The 23,437-nt window shown below is 39.4% G+C and overlaps 3 protein-coding genes and 1 long non-coding RNA gene across 7 annotated transcripts in view; 2 read left to right on the top strand and 2 right to left on the bottom strand.

The window, feature by feature from the left end:
* mylk4a (myosin light chain kinase family, member 4a) overlaps positions 1-809 on the bottom strand; it is a 32,921-nt gene extending 32,112 nt beyond the window's left edge. For both annotated transcript variants that reach the window (XM_021466614.3, XM_073921888.1), the window contains exon 1: positions 566-809. In XM_021466614.3, the coding sequence (XP_021322289.1) occupies positions 566-697 (132 nt within the window). In that variant the 5' untranslated portion in view covers positions 698-809. The remainder of the gene's footprint in view (positions 1-565) is intronic.
* znf1014 (zinc finger protein 1014) overlaps positions 1-23,437 on the top strand; it is a 560,414-nt gene that overhangs the window by 452,024 nt on the left and 84,953 nt on the right. The gene's annotated exons all lie outside the window — the stretch shown is intronic.
* Positions 5,069-20,566, top strand: wrnip1 (WRN helicase interacting protein 1). 2 transcript variants are annotated; one of them, NM_212920.1, is made up of 7 exons: positions 5,118-5,695; positions 7,337-7,531; positions 10,728-10,954; positions 17,099-17,307; positions 17,473-17,628; positions 19,547-19,626; positions 19,764-20,566. In NM_212920.1, the coding sequence occupies exons 1-7, from the start codon at positions 5,204-5,206 to the stop codon at positions 20,043-20,045; spliced, it is 1,641 nt and encodes a 546-aa protein (NP_998085.1). In that variant the 5' UTR covers positions 5,118-5,203; the 3' UTR covers positions 20,046-20,566. The 2 variants fall into 2 exon arrangements, with proteins under 2 accessions (XP_073770680.1, NP_998085.1); XM_073914579.1 differs by lacking the exons at positions 17,099-17,307; positions 17,473-17,628; positions 19,547-19,626; positions 19,764-20,566 and adding an exon at positions 11,788-13,203 and having other exon boundaries at positions 5,069-5,695.
* On the bottom strand, positions 22,550-23,177 carry si:dkey-33c14.7. The gene is made up of 2 exons (XR_659626.4): positions 23,095-23,177; positions 22,550-22,851 (listed from the first exon to the last, which is right to left on the bottom strand). It is a non-coding gene; the product is annotated as a si:dkey-33c14.7 (long non-coding RNA).

The raw sequence follows: 23,437 nt of genomic DNA, 5'->3' as shown, positions 1-23,437 counted from the left end.
ATGCCCATTTAAGCAATTGTTAATATGCAAATCAGTCAGCCAATCACAAAAGTGGGCGTGTATTTCTGAGTCTACATCCAGCCATGCGCTTTCAAACTACCGTAAATATGTAGAATATTAAGCCAATCACAGAAGTAGGCGTGTACGTCAGAGTCTACAACTGGCCACGCCCATTCAAACAGAGCGTTCTCATGAAGGTCAAAAACTGAATGACTTGTTTATCTTTATTATATATTGTGTTTTATGTAATTATGATTGTTTTAATAATGGGGGTTTAATTTTCTTGATAACATTATAAGCTGAGAAGCAGAGAACTGTCCAAAATAAAATACAACACTGAGAAACTGCCCCGAGTGCTGGATAATAAGCAATCATATATCAAACAACAGACTGCACAGTCTTAAATATTAATAAACATGTAAGAAATGAACTCAAGCATGACTTCAGCAGCGTTTACCATTAGTACTGTGATTATTTACAGGCAAATGAAGCTGCAAACAAATCAGATAGTCCAATCTCAGCACTGTCAGCAATGCTGGGTTGTTTTGTAACCCAGTGTATTCACCTGTGCACTCGCTGAAGATCTGGATTTCCTGCGGTACAAGAGTAAATCCCAGACAGTGTGCCAGAGATACAAGGCCATAAAACACACGCTGCCAACAATCCAAATGTATCTGCCCTTCAAGAAGCAGTCCATGGTGTGTGTGCGCCTGCGGTGTCTGCCTAATCTGCTGGGTTTATTTAGCTGCGACAAAGTCTGTGGATGAAAGTGTGTGAGGTCTGCTTTAACACGACGCTGCGCTTGATTTGACGTGCTCCTGCATTCCCAGAGCCCCCGCTTTCTGTCATCCCGGAGGACAAACACATGTGTGTGTGTGTGGTGACAGGTGCAGGAACACAGCTATCTGAACACGGCCTGCTGGATTTATTCATCATCATCTAAATGCAATGAGCTCAGGTTCAACAAAGCCGCCAGTTTCTCTCCGCTTCAGATGCCTTTAAGCTATTAAAAAAGTGTCAATCATATATTATTTCAGGTCCTTCAATAGAAATATATATTTATCCTGCAATAAGAGAGCTCTCGACATTATTCTGTGGATGCCAGATATAAACAGTGTGCTTGTTTGTAGATACAGATAGACATCCTTCAGGTTGACCTGCTGAGCTGATTCTTTCATGTGAGAGCAGTGAGTCACTGCCTGGAGACTCGCTCTGAACAGATCATTTGAATCAGTGAGTTGTTTAGTGAAGACTCGCTCTGAGCAGATCATTTGAATCAGTGAGTTGTTTAGTAAAGACTCACTCTGAATGAATCAGTGAGTTGTTTAGTGGAGACTCACTCTGAACAGATCATTTGAATCAGTGAGTTGTTTAGTAAAGACTCACTCTGAACAGATCATTTGAATCAGTGAGTTGTTTAGTAAAGACTCACTCTGAATGGATCATTTGAATCAGTGAGTTGTTTAGTAAAGAATCACTCTGAATGGAATCAGTGAGTTGTTTAGTGGAGACTCGCTCTGAACAGATCATTTGAATCAGTGAGTTGTTTAGTGAAGACTCACTCTGAAAGAATCTTTTGAATCAGTCTGTCGCTGCCTAAAGATTTGCTTTGAACACATCATTTGAATCGTTAAGTTGTTTAATAAAGACTCACTCTGAATGGATTATTTGAATCAGTGAGTCGCTGTCTAAAGATTCACTCTGATCAGATCATATGAATCAGTGAGTTGCTGTCTGACGATTCACTCTGATCAGATCATGTGAATTAGTGAGTCGCTGCCGAAAGATTCACTCTTATCGAATCATATGAATCAGTGAGTCACTGCCTAAAGACTCACTCAGAACAGATCATTCGAATCAGTGAGTTTGGTGATGTTTTTGCCGTGTGATGAAACAATTATGAAGTATTCTGATTTATATAATGTAATCTATAATATGAACTGAATAATAGCAATAGACTATGTGGACAATCATGAAGTATTTGAATAAATAAAACAAAATAATTGAGTTAGCCTATTTCATATAATCTTTTTTTAAATAGGCAGTTTCGATTGTTTTTTATTTGGTCGCATGTACTGTAGTAATGTGCATAACATGAGTCTTCATTCATTCACACAGCACAACCCGTCCACCAGAGGGCAGCAGCGCTCTGTGTTTGACCCTTCCATTACTGTAGAATCCAGATATGGAAAGCCCTCACCTCATATAATTATATAAACACCCAAGCAGGACAGTTCACCTGCTGCTTTTGATCCAAACTAAATTCACTCACTTTCAAGTGGTATTATACTGAATATATTATAGTACCTACAACTCTTTGTTAATAAACACTCCAGCATACATAAGATGATCAACGGTAGCAGAATACTTTAGTAAACAGTGGTGTATTGTAGTATAATACAGCCTACAGTTGTAGAAAACTACTATATTTTCTCATTTGTTTACAATACTATAGTTGCTGTGTTACCATAGCAACTGTAGAATCAACCAACTCTAAATTGTTAAAATTAAGTTGTATCAACTTAACAGTTCCAATGGGTTGACTCCTTTTTTAAGTAGGTTTGCTCATGCATTCATTTTCCTTCGGCTTAGTCCTTTATTTATCAGGGTGGAATGAACCGCCAACTATTCCAGCATATGATTTACACAGCGGATGCCCTTTCAGCTGCAACCCAGTACTGGGAAACACCCATACACACTTGATCAGTTCCCCTATAGCGCATGTGTTTGGACTTTGGGCGAATCCGGAGCACCCTGAGGAAACCCACGCCAACACAGGGAGAACATGCAAACTCCTCACAGAAACACACTGACCCAGCCGGGGCTTGAACCAGCAATCTTACTGCTATGAGGTCAAAGTGCTAACCACTGAGCCACCATGCTGCCTACAGTGGAATTCATAAAGATGCAGATGTGAGGTGTCCCGTACCTGATCACCCTCCAGCTGACTGTGCTTGAGCTCCCAGAAGCAGCGCATGGTCTCCACTCTCTCCAGATAGTGGAAGAAGGCCAGTTTGCCCAGTCTGATGCTGTCCGGACACTGGTGCACATCTCTCAGTCTGGCTCGTCTAAGCTGAACACACTCCTCTGCGGTGTGTGAGTGTGTCTGTGTGTGCGTGTTTCTCAGCAGGGTCACCTCAATCACCGGCCGCTCGAGGCTCGGCTTCTTCTCAGAGCTGGAAAAAGGACAACAAAGAGAAATTCATGAGACATTTAGAATTGGTTCACACTTTATTATTGTCATATAATATATACAAATGCTGTTTCTCGATGCTTTGAAATGTTCAAAAACTTGTTTTTTGTGTGTTTCAAGACCGTTAAAATGCAAATATTTTTATTAAATTTTCCTTTAACAAAGACATTCTTTGTGTTTACTTCATTTTGGCATCTTCATATGTAAGAAATACTTTTTTATTAAGTTTATTAACTGGTAGTTACAGTTGAAGTCAGTATTATTCGCCCCTCTTTGATTTTTTTTCTTTTTTTAAATATTTACCAAATGTTGAACAGATTGAGGAAATGTTCACAGTGTGTCTGATAATATTTGTTCTTCTGGAGAAAGTCTGATTTGTTTTATTTCGGCTAGAATAAAAGCAGTTTTTAATTTTTTACAACCCATTTTAAGCTCAATATTATTAACCTCTTTAAGATGCATTTATTTAGATAGTCTCCAGAACAAATCATCATTATACAATAAGTTGCCTAATTACCCTAACTTTACCCTAATTACCCTAGTGAAGCCTTTACATGTCACTTTAAGCTGTATAGAAGTGTCTTGAAGAATATCTAGTCTAATATTATTTACTGTCATCATGACAAAGAGAAAATAAATCAGATATTAGAGATGAGTTATTAACACTGTTATGTGCAGAAATGTGTTGAAGAAATCTGCTCTCTGTTACACAGAAATTGGGGGGGCTAATGATTCTGACTTTGACTGTATGTCAGAACATTTGCAAAAAAAAAGCAATACAAATAAAAACAAACTTTTTTTTCCATTTCTCCTACAGGAAGAAACTTTACTATAGTAAACGCTGTAGAGATCATACCATAGTAAAGTACTTTGAAAAATCTGTTGTGGCATATAGTTGCTATGGTGACACCAATAATAATAATGTATATTATTTATAATAAAAAAATGTCACATTATTATAAACATTAAAATAAAAATAACACACCAATAATAATAATGATCATAATCATTTGTAATTATTCATTTGTGAAAATAATAATAATTTGGTCAACAAATGAGCCAACAAAGAGCTGTAGATACTATGATATATACAGTATAATATACGCTTTACTATAGTATGATTCAAACCACTAGTTTTTACTATAAATGATACCTCATTTCTTTCATGTGGTCTTTTGGGACTGATTTTGGTGAATTTTAGATGTGAAAACGTGAATTTTGTGCAAGTAAAATGAATTTATTTTAGTTAAAAACTTTTCAACTAGACAACATTTATTAATATGTATGTTTCATAAATTGATGCTTATATTTGTGTTAAGTGTGTGTGTGTGTGTGTGTGTGTGTGTGTGTGTGTATATATATATATATATATATATATATATATATATATATATATATATATATATATATATATATATATATATATATATATATCTTATTTATTTTCAAAATATACAAATAATTTCTCAATTTGTTTTAACCCAAAAATGGTTTAATGTTCGTAATGGTTTAAAACATGTAATGTAATGTAATGGTTTAAAACATGGAAACATACAAAACTTAAGCTCAATATTGAGGAGATACATTACATAAATCATTTACAGATATTAGAACAGAGCTGGAAGATGCACGTCAAAATGATTCAAAAGAGTCGTTCCATCCGGGAATCGAACTACACCACTGTTTGCTCCCTTAACAAGTGATTCATTTAAAGGAATCGATCCTTCTGTCGACCTGTAGTTTCACTGAAGAATAATAAACAGTCCAGCAAGTTTGTGTATTATTTTATTCGCTGATGGTGAATGTTTGGTCTGCTTCAGGTTCATAGTTCGTGTGAAGCAAAACTTTTTCCACTCATAATAATAATGATATCGCGAGACGAGACTTCCGTTCTCCCGCGTCAGTTTCTATTTCTCGTGTCCCCGTTTGTTGATAACTGTAAATAAACTGCAAATAATCTAATTTACACACCACCATCAGCAGGAATAAACACGTTAAATCAGCGTGACCATGGCGGAGAGTGTGTCTGACAGCAGCGTGCAGTGCCCGGTTTGCGCTGGTCTCTTTGAGCCGAGCAGCATCAACCGTCACCTGGACGCGTGTTTACAGAGTCCCTCTGATCCCGGTCCACCGGCCAAAAAACCCCGCATTAACTCATCCGACAGCCGTCCTTCTGCGGTCTTTTCCATGTTCCAGAGCCGGCCGAGAGCATCAGAAGCCCTGGCCGAAGACAGTGGAGAGAGCGCGGCGGGCTCCGCAGCTCCAGCGGCGGCGGTGCAGCAGCCTCAGTGTCCGGCTGAAGTGGCTCCACCGGCGGCCTGTTCTCCCAGAGCGCTGCGCCTGAAGAACCAAAAGCCGCTGGCGGAGCTCCTGAGACCGAGCACCCTGGAGGAATATTTCGGCCAGAATAAACTGATCGGAGAACAAACTCTGCTGAGATCCCTGCTGAAGTCGCAGGAGATCCCGTCTCTGATCCTCTGGGGTCCGCCGGGCTGCGGAAAGGTCTGTGGTTTGTAGTCTATTCACTTATTTATAAAAGCCTTCTGCTTAAATATTGGTGTAAAGTTGGTTTTATATTCACACATTCGGATTTTATCCTTAATAATAAAAGTCAGAAAAATAATCGAATGCTAATGACCATCAACGTGCAGATAAATAGTGCTAATGTTGTTTTGAAGTCATTCTTACATGTGATTTCAGACCAAATATATTCAAAGTACCATGGTAAACAGTATAGGGAGCAGACACAAGATGTCACTGGACGAATGTGTAAATATAAAAACAACTTCAGATTAAGGAGATACTCGGAAACTTGTCTTAAAGTAAACATACTGTGCAAATATTTTTGATTTAAATATTAATAATTCAAGTATTTAGTAGTATATCTCTATTATAGTGCAGTATTAAAAATGCAGTAATTGCAAAGCCACAGTGTTTCTCATACATTATTACCCTTATTATATTCTAAAGAGGTTTGTTAGGGGTTCTTACATTTTTTTCTTGGAAGTCTATTCTTGGTTGAATTTTGGAGACCACCACCATGATCATCCTCAGTTCAGTAGTGGCCTGTATTTGTTTTTAATGTATTTAATTGTCATAAAGGGGTCAGAAAGTTTAACCTTGTGCTATTAAATCAATCTACTGCAGCTGACCCTGCTGCTATGTTGTTAATCTAATGTAAACACACAATGGTGAAAGTAAATGTTAAAGTTTTTTGTATGTTGTTGCTTTTTAATGTAACAATTAACTACTATTTTTTTTATCTTCTGAGGGTTATGGATTAAATATAGCAAATCTAATAGTTTAATAAAATTTATTTGACTTTTGGAAATCACCAAGCAACTCCCTGTCATTGTCGCACAACTCCCTGACCCGCATTTTAAGAACCACTAAGTTTAGCCATCTTAATTAAAACAGTTGAGCCTGATGATTCAGGAGCATTTCTGGTTTCATTTGTTTATTTTGGTATTTAAATCTCCTTTACAAGAGTTCACTTGTCAAATTTGATCAATTTTTATCAATAATTTTGCCATGAACTAAGTCTGCTGTAGTGTATGAATGTTAAAGTGTGTGGGTGTTTCCCAGTACTGGGTTGCAGCTAGAACGGCATCCGCTGCATAAAACATTTGCTGACTACGCCAGAAAATGAATGAAACAACATAATTCTTGAGTTTTTTGAGGACAGCTTAATTGTTTTATGTTCAATTCACTTAAATTTGTAAAAACTAATACGTTAACTTAAATCCTTCATGTTGACCCAACACAAATCCATTGTGCGGATCCCAGCATTCTTCACAGGGAGTATTGAAACCTGCTAGATTTGACATCACGCTGCTTTGTTTACTGCAGAACCCAAGGCCACACATAGTTCTGCAGTAATGTATGCTCCAACCTAGCTAGATTTAATAGATTAGTATTCAGTATATGAATAATGTTTTGGTTTTGGATTAGTTTCTTACATCAATATTTAGTAAATATACTATAAGTTAAAATCTCGCCAGTGTTTCTGGTCGAAACCTGAAGTGGTTATAAGGTCTTAAAATGAATGGAAAGAGTCTTTAAAGGTATTGAATTCACTCTCTGATGCCTGTATATCCTCTGAATCTGCTCATCATGTTTGGGTTGTGTGTTTGTTGTTTACAGACCACTTTGGCTCATATTATCGCCAGTTCTATCAAGCAGAAAGGCACGGGCCGTTTCGTGACGCTGTCGGCCACCAGCGCTTCCGTCAGTGATGTGCGAGAGGTGATAAAACAGGCCCAAAATGAGCTCCGTCTGTGCAAGAGGAAGACCGTCCTGTTCATCGATGAGATTCACCGCTTTAATAAATCACAGCAGGTCAGTCCGCGCTCATATTTGGTTATACTTGTGCTTTAAGACATTCATTTTCCTGCAGCTTAGTCCCTTTATTAATCAGGGGTTGCCACAGTGGAATGAACCGCCAACTATTCCAGCATATGTTTTAAGCAATGGATGCCCTTCCAGCTGCAACCCAGTACTGGGAAACACCCATACACACACACTCATACACTACGGCCAATTCAGTAAGTCAATTCCCCTATAGCGCATGTGTTTGTACTGTGGGGGAAGCCGGAGCACCCGGAGGAAACCAACGCCAACAAACTCCGCTTTAAGACGTTTAAAGTCAAATATATCTACATACAGGGGTCTGTACATGACAATCTCTTTGAAAGTGTAATTATTTGTGTATGCAGGCCGCCGGTACACTTTATCCCCGACAGCAGCGCCTGTGAAACTGAAGTACACCCAATAATATACAACTGTAAACCCAGGAGACAATAGAGCAGCGCAGGGGAGACCCGCACTAAAGTCTAAAATAAGAGTCTCGTATACATGCTGGAATTTATTGTGTCTTTTTATTGTGTGCTGCAATAACAGCTCTGACTCTAACGGTGGAAACTTCTGCAGATAATATGTGGTGTGAAGATCAGCTCAACTGGAGGAGGATTCTGTGCTCCATCTGCATCACTCAATCACCACAGACTAATGCAGAGTTCAGGATTTTAGCCTTAACTTTCGCTCACCGACAGGTTTTGTACAATCGAAGAACTTTTGTCGACAAATTCACAACCTATAGTTGTACGTAAAGTTTGTCTGAAATTAACAAAATCGCACTAGATTTGACATTGCACTGCTTTGCTTACTGCTGTAACCAAGGGAACGCTGTTATTCCTGGGTAACGTCTAGATGGGATATGCGGCCGGCTAGAAGTGCGATATGCTCATTAATATAGCAGCATTTTTAATGACAAAGTTTAAATATAATTTATATTTTTACAGTACTGTGACGGTTGGGGTAGGTGTTAAAAAATACAATTTATTGGGTAATTAAATAGATAACATAGATAATACTCTGTACTACTACTGTGTTTACATTACTGTGACGGTTGGGGTGGGGGTAGACATTAATAAAATACAATACATGGGAAATTTAATAAATAAAAGAAATAATTCTTGTTAACATCCGGCTGCAAACGTATCCGATCTAGCAACAACCTTATTCCTGCTGTTCTATAGGTGCCCCCTGCTGGAGGCCAGTGAGTTAGCATTTTTAGCCAATGCTAGGCCTTTCACCATTTCTATTTTTTTTGTTGTACGATATATCGCACCAAAATATATTGCAATATACAATATTATTGTCATTTCAAGACCATTTTATGCCACTCATTATATAATGCCAGAATGACAATTAGGCATGGGCTGGTATAAGATTCTGCCGGTATGATAATCTTGGATAAAAATATCAAGGTATTGAAATTACTGCTCTAAAATATATTCTTTTTAAATTTCTGGGAAAAAAAAAACTCTTTGAAAACAAAATATTTTATTTTTTGAAATATTTAAATTATTTTGGAGCAGTGAACATGTCAGGCAAAATAATGAAAATGAATCATCGACTTCTGCCGTCTTCATTTCTTTCAAAAACACTGATATCTATACAATTTAAAACTGCATCTTTGGAGATCTTATGGGTTATTGTTGACGATCTGTATAATGAGATTATTATTAGCTGGATTATTGATTATCTGCAGATTTATATTTGCTTTAATAAACACAAGTGTAGATGTGTCCAGCTGTGGGGTTTTGGAGACGTCTGCATCAGCATATGTGGATAAGAACAGGACGTGTGTTTGGATATCACTCAGTTTTCTGACCACACTTCATTATTATTGATCATTTATTCCTCTGCTGGAGATTAGAACTGAATTTAGAAATAGTTTAGACACAAATCTTTGTGCTTTAAAAAAGAAATTGAATATGTGGGCTAATGGATGTCTGTGCGTACAACACTGTTTCCTTATCCACAAAAGAAAGTGAAAGTAAAGAGACTGAATGGAGGAGGCTTGTTCTTTATTCTCACGCTGCAGAAGCCACTGGTTTTCTCACTAGTGATCAGTTGTTACACTTACAAAGTCCACCATGTAAAGAGCAAATGCGCCACAGTGTGGTGCAACTGACTCTTAAAGGGAATGTGAGATGAGTCTTTGATTGTTTTATTCTCAAAACACACCCGTATCTCATTAAGAGGACAAGCACAACCCTGTTAGACCATGCACCGGGGCGCAGAGCGTATTTATCCGTTTTTAAAATAGCAAAAGTGGATTCAGACATGCTCTTGATGCTTTTGCGCCCTGTGCTTTAGACTTTGTGCCTAGATCATTAAAATCGAGCACAACATGTGAAAAAATGAGCTTTCAGTAGTATTTAGTTTGGCTGCAGTACCAGACACGACAGTTCAGTTGCCATAGATGACTATACAAGTGCACCCCGTGTGTTTAGAGGAATATTAACTGTATTTTTTCATACTTTTGACACTATTTACAAAGTAAAATTACAATTCTAAAATAGTGTGTGCAGTTTGTTGATATTTGATTTTAATTTAGCCTCCTAAAAGCATCAAATATGGATTGCTGTAGCAAAGTAATGCTTTACAACTCTGATGAATATCCTTGTTGCAAATGAATTAATAACTTTTGCTTGGGTATATCTATCAAAAATCAGCCACCATCCTTAGAAACTAGAAATGTGAGGCATTCAAATGATATATAGCTTGTCATGATGGCTTTGCGTTTAGACCACAATATTATGGTTTAGATGTGTAATCGTAAATGCTGCCACAGGTTGTAAGGAGACAGTAAACTTGTTTAATCGATTACTTTTCATACAGAGCAATACACAGTGGTATAATATCAAATCAGAAAGAAGTATTAGAGCTTTTTAATGATATTTAGTTAGAGATGATTAGATTAGGATTTAATGAAGTGATTTAAACTTAAGCATCTCTATGGAAGTTAATGGAAAACCCAATGTTCGCTCATTCTTTCTGCATCCAAAACAATATCTTTGATTTCGTTCTCTACAAAATGCTTCTTGATTTAACAATATTTGCACTAAAAACAAGACGACATCTCGTGCATCATCTCAGCCCTCACCTGTGGTACTTCTCCACTTTTGGGATGCTGGGTATCTTCTCCTGTCTCCCCATGCTTTATTCTGTGTCTTCTTCAACTCAGGACACGTTTCTGCCTCACGTGGAGTGTGGGACGATCACTCTGATCGGCGCCACCACAGAAAACCCGTCGTTCCAGGTGAACAGTGCTCTCCTGAGCCGCTGCAGGGTTCTGGTTCTGGAGCGTCTGTCGGTGGAGGCGGTGGGCTCGATTCTGCGTCGCGCTGTGGATTTTCTGGATCTGCGGATTCTGGATTCAGAGGAACGACACTCTTCAGAGATCTGCTCAGAGTAAGTGTCTGCCCTGCTCTTGTTATTATAGCGCGTCACCTGAGCCGGCTTCAAAGTCCTCATCAGTCTCGTTTTGATGACTTACTGGCACGCTTGCACTCTGGATTGGTAAGTAGGGCAAACATTTGTCTCCCGCCCCGCCTGTGAACTGCTGCGGATCAGGTTTTAGGAGTCTGGAAGCATCCGCATGTTTAATACAGACGTGTGAAGCTGGGTTTGAGTTTCAGTGAACCCAACGCTCTCTTTGTTTTATGGGAGTTTAATGTGATAATGAGTATTACACATAGCTGGGGTGGACAGGAGAGATCTGTGAGATGCATACAGTGATCGGCACAAGTCAATATAGACCAGCATTTGAACAAAACATGTTTATGGAGCCTGTTCGTAAGACTGTTATGATGGATTTAACGCTCATCTGCGTCTTAAATTCTTTAAAGTTTTTATTATTGTCGGCGCCAGTGGTGTAGTGGTTAGTGCGTCGACACATGCACTCCGGTGCTCGTGGCGACCCGGGTTTGATTCCGCCTCGCAGTCCTATGCCAATCCTTCCCCTCTCTCTGCTCCTCATGCTTTCCTGTCAATTCTTTCTACTGTCCTATCAAAAATAAAGGTAAAAACCCAAAAAAAATAATTATAAAAAAAAAAATTATTTAGATTTTTTTTTAAAGCGTATGAGCATTTGCATCTATTTATGCATGGTGCATCCGGAGACATTTGTTTTGTTACAGCCTTATTCCAAAATGGATTAAATTGATTGATTTCCTCAACATTCTACACACAAGCTTTTGAAATTGTTGTAAATTTATTTTATTATTTTTTCGTGGAATTGACAGGAAAGCATGAGGAGCAGAGAGAGGGGAAGGATTGGCATAGGACTGCGAGGCGGAATCGAACCCGGGTCGCCGCGAGCACCAGAGTGCATGTGTCGACGCACTAACCACTACACCACTAGCGCCGACTTGTTGTAAATTTGTTAAAGATGAAAAAGCTGTAAGATCAGACGTGCATCAGTATTGACAGTGTTTGGCGTGAAGCTCTAAACTGAGCTCAGCTATTCTGTCTCCACTGATCATTCTGGAGATGTTCCAGCAGCTTCATTGGAGTTCACCTGTGCTCAATTCCGCTGATTGGACATGATCAGAAAAGGCTACAATTGTCTATATAAGGGCCCAGGGTTGACACTGCATGACAAAGCACAAACCAAGCATGAAGACAAAGGAATTGTCTCGAGGCACAAGGCTGGGGAAGCTTACAGAAACATTTCTGCTGCTCTGAAAGTTCCACTGAGCACAGCGGCCTCCATCATCCGTCAGTGGAAGATGTTTAACCAGCAGGACTCTTCCTAGAGCTGGCCGGCCATCTAAGCTGAGTGATCGGGGGAGAAGGGCCTCAGTCAGGGAGGTGATCAATAACCCGATGGTCGCTCTGTCTGAGCTCCAGCGCTCTTCTGTGGAGAGAGGAGAAGCTTACAGAAGGACAACCATCTGTGCAGCAATCCACCAATCAGGCATCTGTATGGTAGAGCGGGCAGACGGAAGACCCTCCCCGCCTGGAGTTTACCATCTGAAGGACTCTCAGAGCATCAGAAACTAAACTCTCTGCTCTGATGAGACTCAAACTGAACTGTTTGGAGTGAACGCCAGGCGTTACGTTTGGAGAACAGCAGGCGGCGCTCATCAGCAGGCTAACAGCATCTCTACAGTGAAGCATGGTGGTGTTGGCATCATGCTGTGGGGATGTGTTTCAGCAGCAGGAACTGGAAGACTAGTCAGGATAGAGGGAAAGATGAATGCAGCGATGTACAGAGACATCCTGAATGAAGACCTGCACAAGAGTGCTCTCCACCTCAGACTGGGGCGACGCTTCATCTTCCAGCAGGACAATGACCCAAAGCACACCGCCAACATATCAATGCAGCGCTACAACAACAACTCGGTGAATGTGCTTGAGTGGCCCAGCCAAAGCCCAGACCTAAATCCTATTGAACATCTCTGGAGAGATCTGAAAATGGCTGCACACCGTCACTTCCCATCCGACCTGATAGAGCGTGAGAGGTCCTGCAAAGAGGAACGGGCAAAACTTCCTAAAGACAGCTGTGCAGAGCTTGTGGCATCATATTCAGGAAGACTTGAGGCTGTAATCACTGCCAAAGGAGCATCAATAGAGTATTGAGCAAAGCCTGTGAATACTGATGTACATCTGGTTTTACAGGTGTTTCATTTATAATAAATTTGCAACAATTTCAAAAACTCTTTGTTCACATCGTCATTATGGGGGATTGTGTGTAGAATGTTGAGGAAATCAGTCAGTTTAGTCCATTTTGGAATAAGGCTGTAACATAAACACATGTGGGAAAAGTGCAGCGCTATCAATACTCACTGGATGCGCTGTATACTGAATTAAACCCTGCAGTGGAAACACATTTTGGCTGTTGTGAAAGTGCCATAAGTGTAAATATATTTGTATGACGTGCGCATCATGTGAAAGGGCTTCACATCTGGTTTCTGCTTCAGATCAGGCCTAATGGGATTTTCAGAGCGCGTGATATTTCTGTCTGTTATGATAGTGAGAGTGGCAGATTATGGCTTCTGAATTCTTGGCTTGTCTTGGATGAGAAACATGTCAAACTGCACGTCTCTTTCCGAATACTCAGAGCCGTCTTTAGCGAAGTTTGGGATGTAATTGAGACCAACCGGCGAAACCAGAGCATGAACTAAAGATGTTAACTGAATAGTGCTGCACGAAATAATTAGGTTTGTAATGAAGACTTAAAGTGTGAGGTTTTTTTTTTTTTAGATATTCCCCAAATGATTTTTCTCAGATTCAGGAAATGTTCACAGTATTTCCTCTAATATCTGTTCTTCTGGAGAAACTCTTATTTGTTTTATTTCGGCTAGAATAAAAGCGGTTTCTAATTGTTTTAAAGCCAATATTATTAGCCCCCTTCAGCAATATTAGTTCTTTATTTGTCTACAGCACAAACCACTGTTATACAATGACTTGCCTAATTACCCTAACTTTACCCTAATTACACTAACTTTACCCTAATTACCCTAACCTTACCCTAATTACCCTAACTTTACCCTAATTACCCTAACTTTACCCTAATTACCCTAACCTTACCCTAATTACCCTAACTTTACCCTAATTACCCTAACTTTACCCTAATTACCCTAACCTTACCCTAATTACCCTAACTTTACCCTAATTACCCTAACCTTACCCTAATTACCCTAACTTTACCCTAATTACCCTAACTTTACCCTAATTACCCTAACTTTACCCTAATTACCCTAACTTTACCCATAGACTGTAAAATACATGGACGTAGTATCCATGATGTCACCCATAGGTTTCTGAAGAACCCAAAAGAAGCTACGAGTAGGCGTGGCCAAGCGTCACTCTTTTTGTTCACGTGTCATTGAACCAACCACAGTAGGGCAAAGTAGCGGAGCTACAGACGCCTGCTAGCATTTTGCTTAGACCTATGGGAGAAACGCTGAATCGTTCATTACCTGCGACTCTCTTGTGTTCTGACCACATGTGCTCGGCTCTACACTATATCAGTAAAGTGTTTAGTCTTTTAAAAACGCTGCTGTAATACATTGAGCCACTAAACATAGTTCTTATGACGTTTTTCCATGCGAGGAAATCGTGAATTACACCCAAACACTGCAGATATAGTCTTAGTAAATGCAGGACTATTGATGAACTCCTGCAGAACAGTGTATGATGACTGATCTAGAGCCTCCAGCTAATCAGTCAGATTCTGGAGTGCAGTACAGCTCTAAAGAACATTATAAATTAACTTAAAACAAATACAGTTATAGAGATGGTGTATAAGTATATAATTTCACTCGCGTGAATGGTTTGTGAGCACAATTAAGTGCACAGAGCATGCTATAATATCTGATAATTGTAGGAAATAATTTTAAAGGGGTAGGGGTACAAAAATAGAATTGGGATCACTCCAGTATGACTGGACTCAATATACCACACACACTTCTGTCTAAAAGTTGATAGATGCTCTTTTAAAAGTATATGTAAAAAAATCCAAGCATAGTCAAAGTTTTAGTTTGTATTAAAGAGCCTTCTGTGAGTGGTATTCTTCATTTAAGACTTGGAATTCGTTTTTAAATGGCAATTTAGTTGCACAGTCGATGTTTTACATCAAAGAGTCATCTTCAGTTTGTATTTAAATTTTGTAGTATTTGGAATTTGCTCTACACATTTTGATTTAGCTGTTTATAATTTTATTTTGTAAAAACACCCTAATATGTGTGCAGATATTTCAGAATCATGCTCAGTGAGCACTCTTGTATATCTGAAGCACAATGCTGGAGTCAGATATTCTGCTGTGAACGTGTGCATCATGTGCCGGAACGGCTGCCTTTGTTTTGGTCATTAACTCCGCCCACTGCCAGTTTAGCCAATTATATTTCAGCAGCCCGGGATGCCAAATGGTGGAAAACAGCGTAGTTCATTCATTCAGTCATGACGACTCACAAAGCATGCATCTGTGACTGACACGCAACCTCTGGTGGACAGTGGCGGACTCTGAAATGAGATGCAGATTCAGAGTTCCACATGAGTTTTTTAATTAGAAAATAATTTAAGTATTAGGAGTGTAAACATTAGGTGAGCAGGTTACATTGTAACCCCGTGTCCTAACAACACGCTACGTGACGATATATACGCAGTGATGAGCAATTGGGCTGTTTGCAGCAGACGAAACAGGACAGAAATGTAAACACAGCCATTTAGAAGCACAGAATAGAGCACTCACATGATTAAATGTAGATGCTGAATCACTGATATGTGTTGGTTTGCTCTGAGTCTCAGTTCTGAAGTTCAGTTTCAGACAGTTTATTGTATTCTCCAGATCTGAGCTGAACTATCTGCTGCTGCTTTCAGTAGTATGGCAATAAATGTCATTCAGACTTGCATTATTAGCATTTAACACTGAATTAAGCACATGAGCTGTAGCTGAGCCGATCATTGTCAGGTTTCTGTTGTTCAGCTGTAAGAAATCGAAGCTGTTTCTATCAACTGTTGCATACAGACAAACTTACATTCTGCACTTTTAATTGTTCAACTCATTTTGTTAAAAAAAAAGAGGCAAAATCATATTTTGAGATTAGTATTGTGAATCACATTGTGATTTTGGTGACTTGTTACGTCCTATATATAATTATTCATTGTATTTTAAATCAATATTTTGCATGTTCATTAACGGAATATATTAAATTATTGAATTTATAGTATTGAGTAATAAATGACTTCTTAAAAATAGTAATAAAATCTTTTTTTAACAGTGTATTTCGCGATTAATTATTTTTTGAAGTCGCCTCCCGTTCAGGTTCCCAGTCTGGTGAGTCAGATTTGTATTTATTTCCTCGCATGTATGACACCTCTATAAATGTGGGTCAGATGATGATGGTGATGACCCAGTTTCTGATGACCCAGAGCTCCAGATACTCTCCATCCGTTTGATGAGAGCGATATCGTTTTCCTCTCCATCTGGTAGGACAGTCTGTCCTCTGTCGCTCTGCCAGAGCTGAGAGAAACACACACGTTCAGCGCTTTAGCAACAATCTGCTGAAGCCCGGCGTGTGATTTGTTGGGTGTGAGTGTGTGGTCTGATGACTCTGGACGCATCACTCTTGTTTATGTCATTAGACTGGGCTTATGACGGGATCAGATTCTCATGTTGTGATTAATTACTGAAGCTTTTATTACGGTGTTATCCCCAAGCTGCAGAGATCAAATTAGCAGGTCTACACTGCAAAAAGGCCTGTTTTTATTTGGAGTGTTAGACTTGTTTCTAGTTTAAATATCTAAGTTAGCAGAGAAGTACATAATACTGTCTTATTTTGAGCAATAATGAGTCAAAATGTAGAGTTTTTCATTAAAACAAGCAAAATAACTCCCATCACTTGACTGTGTGAGACTATTTGAAGATCTAAACATGACCTCTCTGGACAGAAATTTACACATGGAGCAGTCGCTCACTTTTTTACATGTCTAATAATCTTGTTTAATCCCGCCCCTTTTCGCAGTGCCGCACGAATTTTCACACAAACTCTGGTGTGAGCGCAGCTTTATCAGCACTAAACACATTGTTTTCTGCTGTTTGTGTGTTAGAGCGCAGGTGTGTGTGGAGCAGAAAGCGCTGGACACTCTAGCGCACCTGTGTGACGGAGACGCTCGAGCCGCTCTCAACGGCCTCCAGCTGGCGGTGCAGGCGTGTGTGTTGCAGAGCAGCTCCAACCACAACAGAAGCAGCACAGTAGTGCGCGAGCAGCACATTAAAGAGGCTCTGCAGAGGTCACACATTCTCTACGACAAAGCAGGTACAGCGGCGCACACCTCACAGCACATTACACACTCAATCTGCAATGGTCGTCAATAATTATCGCACATTACAAAATAAAATCCGACCGCACGCTGTGTAAATCCTATTGATGCTGACTCCCGAACTGTACATGTCAATTCTCATGTTCTCTGTGTGTGTGCAGGTGAGGAGCACTACAACTGTATCTCAGCTCTGCACAAGTCAATGAGAGGGTCTGATGCAAACGCTGCCCTCTACTGGCTGGCCCGAATGCTGGAGGGCGGCGAAGATCCGCTGTACGTCGCTCGCAGGCTAGTGCGATTCGCTAGTGAGGATATCGGTGAGTAGTTGATCTGCGTTAGCTTTACTAACATACAGTAATGCATACACGTGATTTGTGGAGTGTTTTTAAAGCTAGTTTTTAACAGCAGATGGCGCTCTAGACAAGCTGCAGATGGCGCTCTTGGCTAGTTTTGAACAGCAGATGTCGCTCTAGGCTAGTTTTTAACAGCAGATGGCGCTCTCAGCTAGTTTTTAACAGCAGATGGCGCTCTAGACTAGCTGCAGATGGCGCTCTAGGCTAGTTTTTAACAGCAGATGGCGCTCTAGACTAGCTGCAGATGGCGCTCTAGGCTAGTTTTTAACAGCAGATGGCGCTCTAGACTAGCTGCAGATGGCGCTCTAGGCTATTTTTAACAGCAGATGGCGCTCTAAGCTAGTTTATACTACAAGATGGCGCTCTAGGCTAGTTTTGAAGAGCAGATGGCGCTCTAGACTAGCTGCAGATGGAGTTCTAGGCTAGTTTTTACCAGCAGATGGCGCTCTCAGCTAGTTTTTAACAGCAGATGGCGCTCTAGGCTAGTTGTGATGAGCGGATGGCGCTCAAGGCTAGTTTTTAACAGCAGATGGTGCTCTAGGCTAGTTTTGAAGAGCAGATGGCGCTCTAGACTAGCTGCAGATGGAGTTCTAGGCTAGTTTTTAACAGCAGATGGCGCTCTAGGCTAGTTGTGATGAGCGGATGGCGCTCTAGGCTAGTTTTTAACAGCAGATGGTGCTCTAGGCTAGTTTTTAACAGCAGATGGTGCTCTAGGCTAGTTTTTAACAGCAGATGGTGCTCTAGGCTAGTTTTTAACAGCAGATGGTGCTCTAGGCTAGTTTTTAACAGCAGATGGCGCTTTAGGCAAATTTTTAACAGTAGATGGTGCTCTAGGCTAGTTTTTAACAGTAGATGGCGCTCTAGGCTAGTTTTTAACAGCAGATGGCGCTCTAGGCTAGTTGTGAACAGCTGATGGCGCTCTAGGATAGTTTTTAACAGTAGATGGTGCTCTTGACTAGCAGAAGATGACGCTCTAGGCTAGTTGTGAACAGCGGATGGCGCTCTAGGCTAGTTTTTAACAGTAGATGGTGCTCTAGGCTAGTTTTTAACAGTAGATGGTGCTCTAGGCTAGTTTTGAACAGCAGATGGCGCTCTAGGCTAGTTTTTAACAGTAGATGGTGCTCTAGGCTAGTTTTTAACAGTAGATGGTGCTCTAGGCTAGTTTTTAACAGTAGATGGTGCTCTAGGCTAGTTTTGAACAGCAGATGGCGCTCTAGGCTAGTTTTTAACAGTAGATGGTGCTCTAGGCTAGTTTTTAACAGTAGATGGTGCTCTAGGCTAGTTTTTAACAGTAGATGGTGCTCTAGGCTAGTTTTGAACAGCAGATGGCGCTCTAGGCTAGTTTTTAACAGTAGATGGTGCTCTAGGCTAGTTTTTAACAGTAGATGGTGCTCTAGGCTAGTTTTGAACAGCAGATGGCGCTCTAGGCTAGTTTTAAACAGTAGATGGTGCTCTTGACTAGCAGAAGATGACGCTCTAGGCTAGTTTTGAACAGCAGATGGCGTTCTAGGCTAGGTTTTAACAGTAGATTGTGCTCTAGGCTAGCTGCGGATTGAGCTCTAGGCTAGTGTTTAACAGCAGATGGCGCTCTAGGCTGTTTGTGTGTAAGGAATCGTATCCAGCAGTGTACAGCTGTTTATAAAGCACACAGCGCCATCTGCTGGCAAACACTCACCTCAGAGTTCATTCAAGTGAGAATTGTGATCCATCTTCTCATAATTTATCTCTGGATTATTTCTCAATGTTCCCACAGTCCTATACAGTAGTATCACAGAAAGGGTTAATGGTTAAAACTGTTGATTTATATTAACAACGATTTGATGAAATGTTACTGTATTGTGTATGAATATTACTGTATTGTGTGTGTGTGTGTGTTGTGCAGGACTGGCGGACCCTGTGGCTCTCAGTCAGGCTGTAGCAGCGTTTCAGGCCTGTCACCTCATCGGTATGCCTGAATGTGAGGTAAATCCAGCACTACTATTGTGTTTCTGCTTTCTCCAGTTTGAATACATATTATTTATACAGTTGTTATTATCGAAGCTAAAACCATATATTGTGCAGCCCTAGTGTGATCTGTATGTCATCTTGAACTGTTGTAGGTTATTCTAGCCCAGTGTGCGGTTTATTTGGCCCGAGCTCCGAAATCTGTAGAGGTTTACAAGGCTTATAATAACGTTAAGATGTGTCTGAGAAACCACAAAGGCCCTCTGCCGTCCGTTCCTCTCCATCTGCGCAACGCTCCCACCAAACTCATGAAGAATCTGGGATACGCTAAAGGGTATAAATACAACCCAAACTACAGCGGGCCGGTGAAGCAGGAATATCTTCCAGAGGAGCTTCGAGGAGTCGACTTCTTTACCTGGACGCCCTCAGACAGCTAAACATGCTGCTCTTATTCAGAGCTTATCTTGTTTCTTGTCATAATATCTAAAAACACTTAAATCAAGAAGCCTTTTCTAGACAAGTGTGAAATATAGTGCTGTTTTCAGAATAAAGTGAGTCAAGTGAGAAAACATGCTAATAATAATCCGATTTCAAACTAAAAACAAGATTATTTTGCTTGTTTTAATGTAAAACTCTCTTCATTTTGACTCATTATTTCTGAAAACAGCACAATATTTTCTGCTGGTCTAGAAAATGCTGACTGATTTAATGAGCTTTGAGATATTTGAGACATAAACTCTGTCAGAAGAGCACAACTGCAGTGTGTGGCTATGAGAAATGGACTCTTCTAATTGGCTTCTGCCCTAATCACTGTTGCTGTATCTGATTATCATTACTGTATTTCACACCCATCGTCCAAATCACAACTGAAGGATCCTGCATTTGTTAATACTGCTATGAACCATTTTATATTATAGTTATTAATGTAAATAAAATGGTAAATATAAAATCCATCATGACTGCAGACTGATTGTCATTTTTATTTCAGGTAAGAGTGCAGTGAATGCAGGTTTGTTTGAATGTGTTTTGTGCATAAACACTTGCATACAGAGTTACTGACCTCAGAAAAACACTATTAGGACAAATATATTCCACTAACAAGCGAAAATTGGTTGTTATTAAGCTAATTCATTCTTCCGGTTTGAAAAAAAAATGTTGAAGCTGCGTCTCGGCGATTAGATCCTTGTGTTAATTCCAGCGTGGAGACTGGATGTCTGTACCGGCGAGTACAACGTGAGTTTTCAGCATTATTTCAAGAGACTTGGTTTGTACCAATCAGTCTGTTCTATTGTGAAATAAATAAGGTGCAACTTCATTCAGGGTATATGCAGGAATCCTAAAGATAATTTCAGTACCTTTTTAAACCTATAACCTGCACCTCATTTTTGAGCATTTCCCAGAAAACGACTTTCCCAAATATAAATGTCTGTAGCTCTTGAACCCTGTGGTCTATGTTCACCAGTCTGGTTTTGTTTGAAACTAGACATTGGCTAGTTTGGCATCCCAGGGTAACAATAACTCAAAGTAGTAAATAAACAGAGTAAAACATGGTAAAATGTAGGTGAAAGTGAATTGCGATTAGTGTCAATGAAATTTATTAGAGGAAAAATTAATGTGACTATCATGATAATGGCATGGAAACACCAGAAATATAGAGCTGAATGTCTGACTATGTTTTGATTCAAATTTCATGATGATACTCCCAAAAATGTAGCTTCTGTAAGCTTTTATTTTTAAAAAAGTACAGGCGTCCTTTCTTAAAAAGCCACTTGGAAACTCCAAATGGACACCTGGTGACCAAATAACCAAATGAGTCAACATTACCTAATGCATTAATGCATATCTATTCAAAACTGTTCTGCCTACAAAACCACACAAGATAAAAGTGTTTCAGATGAATATTTGTGGCACTTTCTCATTTGGTGGCCATTTGGAGTCTCCAATTAACATTTTATATAAAAAAAACGCCTGGGGCCTCATGTACTAAGACTTGCGTGGAAATCATACTAAAACATTGCGTATGCAGAAAAAAATTCAGATTTTCTTTTGTGCATCTGAATGAACGTGAAACTGAGCGCAACATGCACGAGCACAAAAACCCTCCCTGCCTCCTCCCCCGTATGAATATGCTAATGACTCTACTTTAGCAAAACCCAACGAAAAAGCAACGGCGAAAGCAAGCAAGAAGAGAAACTTTGAACAGAATGTGAATTGGAGGTGCTGCTTTCGGAGGTAGTTCATTTTTGCCATATTGCCCAGCTCTACCCTGAAACCACGGAGACAAGTTCCTTTAAATAATGAACATTTACTCAAAGGAGAAGAACCCCCAAAATGTCTATTTTGCAACAGAAACCAAACTGTTAAACACATTCTTGTGGAATGCCCCATTTTTAATGTTATCAGATTTATCTGGAGACTTTAAACAAAATATTATTTAAAATGTGAATCCGTCTAAAATTGTACAATTTTTATCAAAAGGAAACCCTAAACTGTATTAATTTTTTCTTATATATAATTATTATTTATGTATTTTACCTTGTGTAATATTTATTGCTGTTAATGACTTTTAATTGTTAGAATATTTTTATAATTATAGAAAATTGGTATTTATAAAATGTGGTAAACTCAATCTGTTTTTTTTTTTCCATGACATAGCCATAAAAGCTGAAATGGTGCTAAAATTAAAACTCTCTCTCTTTTAGAAAAATAAATAAAGCCCCACCTATTAAGCTAAAAAGAATGTACTAATCAGGGCTGAGCTCATTAATATTCATGAAACCATCCATATATAGTCAATAAGGACCTACTGACAGCATTGGGTAATTTATAGAGTAATAAATGAGCATATAAAACCGTTTCTGGAGGGTTTTTTATACTTAAGCGATATACCTACTATTTAGATATCAGAGAACAACTTAACTTATTGAACCAAAGCAGTATACGGCACCTTTAAACAAAGGCAAGATATTTTTTAATTGCAACAATTTTTTAAATTACTAATATACAGTTATTTTCGAAGAAGAAATCGTGTATAATGCATACTGTGAAGTAAAATGTGCAGTTCATCATGGACCACAGTGGTACTTTAGTTTTAGTTGTGATACCATTGGGCTAGCTTCCACAGAGGAACGGACACTGACCCAGCAGCTCCTCCGTTTGCTCTTTGACCCTGCAGGTCTCCGGAAAGAGTAAGAACTCCTCAATCACTTCTTTAATCACAAGCTCCATGTTTATCTGCTTCACCTGCAGTTCACAAACAGGATTATTTAAGTGGCGCGTATATCGCCGTCTTCCTCATGCGTGTACGACCCTCACACTGAAAACATTCATTCATTTTAGCGCAATTTACGACATCAACAGCAAAACAAAGTCAGAATTGACGCTATAAATGCGTTACTTTCTCATCGTTACCAAGGCAGAATCAGATATCAACATTATACTGCTAGAATACACTGACGAAACAACTTTAGACTTTGTTTTACACACCTCAAACTCCGAATGGAGCCCCAAAACCCAAACACATTCCTCTGTGGAATAACTGCACGCAGCATTGGCGCTCACATTGTGACGTAATGACGCGCAGCTGATAAAGGCAAAATAAAAGCCCCGTTAGCGTTGGAGTAAAACGATCCCAAAACATACTAGAGAGTGTAATTTATATAAATGTTTACGTTTAAACTAAATTTTAAAGCTATAGTTATTAATAGTCTGTGAATATTCCAGATCAAAATCATCCAAATAGTTGAATGAGAACTGACTTCATGGGTATATAAAGGCTATATTTTCTTAACATTAAGCGTGAATTTATTCGATTTTATCATTAAAATAA

Source organism: Danio rerio, chromosome 2 (genome assembly GCF_049306965.1).
Source record: "Danio rerio strain Tuebingen ecotype United States chromosome 2, GRCz12tu, whole genome shotgun sequence".
NCBI lineage: Eukaryota > Metazoa > Chordata > Actinopteri > Cypriniformes > Danionidae > Danio > Danio rerio.
The sequence above is the reverse complement of the archived record's forward strand: the minus strand, read 5'-3'. Positions and strand labels throughout refer to the sequence as shown.